General features: G+C 35.7%; 1 protein-coding gene across 1 annotated transcript; it reads right to left on the bottom strand.

Annotated features, from left to right (window-relative positions):
- Nucleotides 1–2,347: 2,347 nt before the first annotated feature.
- LOC107790369 (nifU-like protein 2, chloroplastic) lies at nt 2,348–5,801 on the bottom strand. The gene is made up of 4 exons (XM_016612293.2): nt 5,630–5,801; nt 5,466–5,544; nt 4,389–4,699; nt 2,348–2,792 (listed from the first exon to the last, which is right to left on the bottom strand). The coding sequence occupies exons 1-4, from the start codon at nt 5,747–5,749 to the stop codon at nt 2,601–2,603; spliced, it is 702 nt and encodes a 233-aa protein (XP_016467779.1). The 5' UTR covers nt 5,750–5,801; the 3' UTR covers nt 2,348–2,600.
- Between the last annotated feature and the right edge of the window lie 707 nt (nt 5,802–6,508).

Below are 6,508 nucleotides of genomic sequence, written 5' to 3'. Positions count from 1 at the left end.
TTGGGAGAAATTCAAAAATAGCCAGATTTACAAGTGGTCGTTCAAAAATAGCCCAGTTTTAAAAGTAATCGAAATTTTAGTCACTTTTCATGTAAAGATAAATCTGAACGAAAACACTGTTCAAAATCTAGAAAAATACTCCAGCATAATATACTGGAGTTCTAGTCTAATATACTGGAGTTCCAGTATAATATATCGGTCCAGCATAATATACTGGAGTTTGGAGCACCGACGCTCCAGTCTCCAGTATATTATACTGGAGCCAGCAAAGTATACCGGCCCAGCATAATATGCTGGAAGTTCATTCACAGGTGCACCGAACTCCAGTATTTTATGCTGGACCGGTCTCTGTTGCAGCAAAATAGTGTCTATTTTTCATTGACTTGGTAAACGTTAGCTATTTTTGAATGACCAGTCCAAAAACTGGCTAGACCATACTATTTTGTCGAAAATATCTGTTCTCATTCGGTCACAGATGCTACTTTGTTTACTGAATGTTCTAGGTTAAATATACCTTTTATTCTCAAGAATTACGGTACACAATTTGACAGAAGCTGAAAATGGAGAATTTCCTTTTCATCTATCCTAAAGAAATTGACCTTATAAATCAAAAGGATCGATTTCTCTGCCCAATACTAATAGAAACTAATGGAGTACTATTTTCTGTTATTTGTTATTCGTTTTGACATTTTACGAAGTAATTGTTCAACTTTTTCACTTTTCAACTATTACTTTAAACGCTTAAATATTTTATTATTTTAAATAAAATAACCAGGTAAAAATAATTGATGAAAATACCTTTAAAATCATTTACTTAGTTCTAGCTGCAAAGTTAGCTAAAATTTGAAATTTGCGAAAAGAAGTGTTCTCTAGTTCTGTTATTACTTTTGTCCTTTATATCTTTAATTTTAATAGCATATAATTTGACTAAGTTCGAAACTATTTTAATTACCTCGCAACAGTCCCTTCCCAAGTCTTTATTAGAATTCAAATATTTCCAAGTTATATGAAGTAATCTATTTGAGCTAAAATCAAATAAAAAATGGTTTAACATTACAAAAGTAAAATTACAAGAAGTTCAGAATCCAATAAAGTAAAATTAAAAGAGAAGTTGAAGATGACATTTGAAGGGATTAAACTAGAAGAAACATTTCAAATTTGGATAATAAAAATCAAGAATATGTAACTGTGAGGCTAAATGGAGGAAGGCAAGGCAGGGCTAAACGGGGGCAGGGCAGGGTCTGATCTAAATGGGGTAGTGAGTTAAACGGGACAGGGCAGGGCAAAACCTTAGTAGGGGAAGAGTTAACCCTCCCCACCCCATTGCCATCCCTAGCTAAACTGAAAAATGCCCTTGTATTCATCCAACTATAAATCCTAGAGACCAAGAGTTGCAAGTAGTTGGCGACGTAGCTGAATGGCGAATAATTTGTCATGTGCTCCCTATGTAATTGCAAGAGTTTCATTTGAAGGCATGAGATGTAACACATGCTCTTCTTCAATGAAAATTTCCTCTATATATTCTACTTTTTTAATTGAATTGAGCATCGACATCTTTTATTTGGTGAGGGGAGATCAGAAGTTTATGCCACAAGGTTGGTGATAATTTGTTTTTCATGTTGGTGTTTCTGAATTTACATTTTGTGACCTAAGATATAGCTTCTACCAATTATTTATTTTGATAAACTGGAAACTGCAAATATCTAATGGGCTCCCCTACCCATCAGAAACAAAAGGATGCTACTTACTCTTGGCAAGGATGCCCCAACATGTTGCACTTCATATGTATAGAAAAAACAGCTGCCTTGCTGTGTACAGTGTGTTCAAAACAGGGATGCTATATCAGGATGACAAAGATATGGTTGCAGCATTCTTTTGCTGATCCTTTGCTGTAAAGCTTTGTGCGGCATTTTGTTAAAGCAGCAAAGCACGATGGAGCAAATATTGTTTTGTTCCCAAAACCGAGTTAACACATTTAATATGAAAGCCAATTTGCATGGCTAGAATTGATACCAGTGGGAAGTTAACCACTGGTTATTTTGTTCAAATTGATAGTTATCACATGTAACTAGGAGTGGCAAACGGGCGGGTCGGGTCGGATATGGTTCGGGCCCGTAACGGGTAATGAAAAACCAGATAAATTATCAGACCCGACCCATATTTAATACGGATAAAAAATAGGTTAACCAGCGGATAATATGGGTAACTATACTGTATCGTCCATTCTTGATGCCCTTTCACTTAATTCATTCCTCTGGATTACAGTAACTCATTGTATACAGAATTAAGAACAAATCCATGGGTAATAAGAACGTACATTTAACATTTGAGACTCCAGATGATCAACTTGCTCACAAGACGAAATCTGATTAAAATAATTTCTTTGAATACATAGTTCTTATTGTGGGTCTTATCAGAACAAAGAACAAGTGGACTGAAAATGCAGCAGTTCAACTGTACAAAGAATACCTGCTTCAGCTGTAACCTCTGGTATCAACTGTAATATGGGAAATACTGTTATCAATAATATTACTTCTTCACGGGCACAAGCTGTGCGTAAAATGCTTCAAATGAACTGAACCAATCTATTGAACTTATGTCTACTGCAAAAGTTGAACTGCGGCTATAGCTGGAATTTTTTCTCGCAGTTTCTGAGTTACAGCCACACGAACAGTAATTACACCTGCCGCAGGACCTGTGATTCGGACTTTAATTATTGGCTCCTCAATTTCTACTAGTTCTAAAGTTCCACCAGCTGCCCCAACAAGATATGGCCTTAATTCTTCAAGAACCTAAAATGGATATTAAAGTAAAAAGTAAAAACTGAGGTAAGAAACTTGAGGGGAGAAAACAAAAAAAAGAAAAAAAGATAAACGCAACAAATGACAGATTTAATGTATGTTAGCATATTGATGATTTGAGAGAAAGTAGCTGTAGAAAGAGATCAAATAAAATCCTAGGTTTAATCTTGAAAGTCAGCATAGAAGTCTAAGATTATATAGTGTATGTATAGATGCAATCGAGACCACTATCATTCACAGACCAGACTTAATGGAAATCGGCAATGATAGGTATCTGTGCTGCCCATTTTGATTCTTTGGACAGGGCTGTAAGTCTTATTCAGTAAACGATGATAATAAATACTTCCTCAAAAGGAAAGAGAAGATGTGGACAAACAACTTAATGCAATTTTACTACCACCATTATGCTAATGTAGGACTCTGGACTCCTGAAGAAAGGTATGATGTTGCCGCTAGATTTGGCAATTACAGACTTCTTACGTACAGACATTCCTAGTCTGGTGGCTGAATGAGAAGATTTAACCTTTGCCTATCAGATTGTGCACAAAGTTCACGTAACATCGCTTTCCTGTATAAATTACTAAAAGCTTCAAGTGTCTTCTCATTTTTCATTTTTCTTTTTTCGGAAACCACAGCCTCGAGAGCAGGCTATTTAATCGTATATTGGCACCAGACTAAGGTTAACTTCATAAGGATTGGTTGAAGGAAAGATAATATAAACAGTTCTGAGACTTTAGTTCTTGTTATCAACAGTCGGGTAGCGACAAGCTTGATGTACACGATGATAGAATGGGGATATGGTTAACTTCATAAGGATCCTTCAAAATACAAAAGAAAACCTAGTAGAAATGGAAGTACACTCATAAAGAACCTACAAACCATATATCAGGAATCATTCATGTCTCATGTAATATAACTCAGTTTTTCTCGAGCCCTAAGAATATTTGTAACTGGTTCCTGATTCAGCAATAACGTGCAATTTCAATGCATATGCCCAAACAAACTAAAAAATATGTGCTGCATGGTCAAATAATGTAGAGGGGAAGGAGAGAATGCATAATGCCAAACAAAATAAGTACCATTTCCATAACTTCATTACAACAACTTTCTGCCCTAACTAATGTAATAAAATTTCCCCAAAATCACAGATATGGTCACCTGCATTTTGGCAGTCTTTACGTTTCATTTTTCTTATAAGTTTTCAAACATGATCTCACCCAGATCTAGACCAATTCCTGAATATGATCTCATCACAATTTACAACTTCTCCGGGACTTTCATTTGGTTGCACAGATAAATTTGTTTTTTACTCTCTTTATGTCCCTCAATGCCCAAAACTGTTCCTATGTTTGCTATATCTAATATTTAGGCAATCCTATGGAATAGTTCTAGAGCCAGAAATGCAAAATCTCTGACAGGACCGAGGAGAGATTTTGAAAATGACTAACTTGCCCAATAATATATTTTTCGTTATCAGTAACTTGTCCAATAATATACTTGGAGATTATCAATTTCAGATTCATTGTTTTCAAGGCATTGTCTTCAGGTGAACCAAAGACAAATGGGTAACCAAAATGAAACCTTTACCATCTCAATGTTTTCTTCATTAAGCTCAAGGCCAGTTTCTTCATCTGGAACTGATTCAACCGCAACAATTTGTGGGATCTTTTCCATCAATCGGCGCTCAATTCCCATTTTCATGGTCACTACAGCACTTGGACAGGAGCCACATGCTCCTTGGAGTTTTAACTTCACAACATTTCCATCAATCTCATGCAATGCAACATTGCCTCCATCAGCAATGAGGTATGGTCGAACTTCATCCAATACACGCTCAATGTTCTCTGCTGTAAGTGGTAACTCTACTACTGGATTTGGAGTCACTACAGCCTTAACAGCTGCACAACAGCCAAATAAGCAGATTACTCCATATTCAGTGTAAATCTACCTCTACCAATGGGAGAAATTCGAAAGCGCCAACCAACGGAACCAAGTAAGGCATGGCTAACTTGCAACTAAAACATGATTAAATATTTAAATTGAGATTCCAACCAGCAACATTGTTTTATCTCTTTGTTGCATATCAAATAAAGTCAAGAAACAATTAGCTTCGTATTTAAATCACCAAATATCAGGCTGTTGGAAGAAGAGAAGAATTTCCTTGCGCAGTAAATTTGGTAACCGTGTGTGAGTAGACTAGTTTAAGGTGTTAATTTGACCTCATGATAGTGGAGGAAAATATTCAAGTAATGTTCTAAAAGTAGTTTTCCATAGAACACGATCCGAAGTTAATGAAATTGAATACTTGAAATTGTAAAAGTTGTACCCCCTTCGTTCCGAAGAATAGTGGTTTGGAGTATGAGTATCAAATAAATTTTTTGGAAGATCATAATAAAAAAGTAATTGACTCATCAAACAGTAATAAGGCCAAATAAGCTGGAACATAAGGCTAATAAAATAGTACTACTACTTATTATTACTGGATGGTCTAAAATGGAAAGAATGTCATATAAACAGAGATAGAGGCAGTATCTCCTTAAGAAAACTAATCGTCAAGGACTAAATCGCACAAGGAAATGGGTTCATAGAATTTAATATAAAAAATAAAAATGTGGAAAACGGAGAAAATTAACCCAAAAAAAAGAAGAGGAAAAGCAAGCACACCTAGCTGCTTTGATTCACCAGGTGAATGAAAACTAACCGCCTGCCGCAAGGAAAGTCGAGTTCCGAAGAACCCATAAATCTGCAAAACATATAGAACTGTTAGTATTTCAAAAGAAAAAACTTTTGGCAGTAAAATACCAAAAATACAAGAAGCGAAGCCGTACTTTAAGAGGAGGATGAAACGGGAAGAGCGTTGAAGCAGAATATGATGGAGAACAGGAGGAGGATTCTAGGGTTTGTGAGTTTCTACAGAAAGGAGGAGGAGTTAGCATGGTTGCTTTCATCTTATTATTTTGTTGATTTATTACTACAAAACTCGACCCAAATTATGACTCTAGGGAAAATGAAAATATGTACTCATATTTTTTCGATATTTAGGCCTCATTTATTTTAAGATGAAAACAGATTAAGATAGTATCAATCTGGATGCACATCTGGATATTAAAATGTGTATTAAAATTAAAATGTTGAATCTGAATACGTATTTAAATATTGAAGATGGGTATTAATATCTGAATACTAAATGATTAAGACTGTTTGTATTTTTAACATCTGAAGTATAAAAATTATTCTTATTTAAAAATTAATAAATAAGTTTTGTTAAATAATACCAATTAATTTAATATTTTATTAAATAATTTGGTAGTTAGTGGTTATGATGGTTGGCGATGGAGCTTATAAATGCCGACTGGAGGCGGTTATTGTTGGTGGTTTTGATTGATGGCGATGGTTCTAGGCAGAAGCTAGTGGTGATTGGTAGTTATAGTTATGGTTTAGGAAGGTGGTGGTGAGTGGTGGTAATTTATAATGGTGGACAATAACGGGTATGGTTGATGATGGTGGTGTAATGATTGATGGTGTTAGTTGAGGTGAGCGGGTGGGTGGTTGTGGTTGACGATGATGGTGGTGGCATTAGTTGATAATGATGGGGGCGGTGGGTGGTGGTAGTCGATAGTGGTGGATTGGGGTTGATGGTAATCGATAATGATAGCAGTAGCGGCTACAGTTGAGAATAGGGGTCGTAAATGGTGGTCGATGGAGGT

Source organism: Nicotiana tabacum, chromosome 10 (genome assembly GCF_000715075.1).
Source record: "Nicotiana tabacum cultivar K326 chromosome 10, ASM71507v2, whole genome shotgun sequence".
Classification (NCBI taxonomy): domain Eukaryota; kingdom Viridiplantae; phylum Streptophyta; class Magnoliopsida; order Solanales; family Solanaceae; genus Nicotiana; species Nicotiana tabacum.
This window is presented reverse-complemented; position numbering and strand designations above follow the sequence as displayed.

Bases quoted from the DNA above. Each gene is read 5' to 3' on its own strand.
- LOC107790369 (XM_016612293.2), bottom strand. From the start codon at position 5,749: ATGAAAGCAACCATGCTAACTCCTCCTCCTTTCTGTAGAAACTCACAA. The intron at 4,700-5,465 runs GTGTGCTTGCTT...GCTGTTGTGCAG, and splicing joins TGGTGAATCAAAGCAGCTAG to CTGTTAAGGCTGTAGTGACT. The intron at 2,793-4,388 runs GTAAAGGTTTCA...TATCCATTTTAG, and splicing joins ATGAAGAAAACATTGAGATG to GTTCTTGAAGAATTAAGGCC.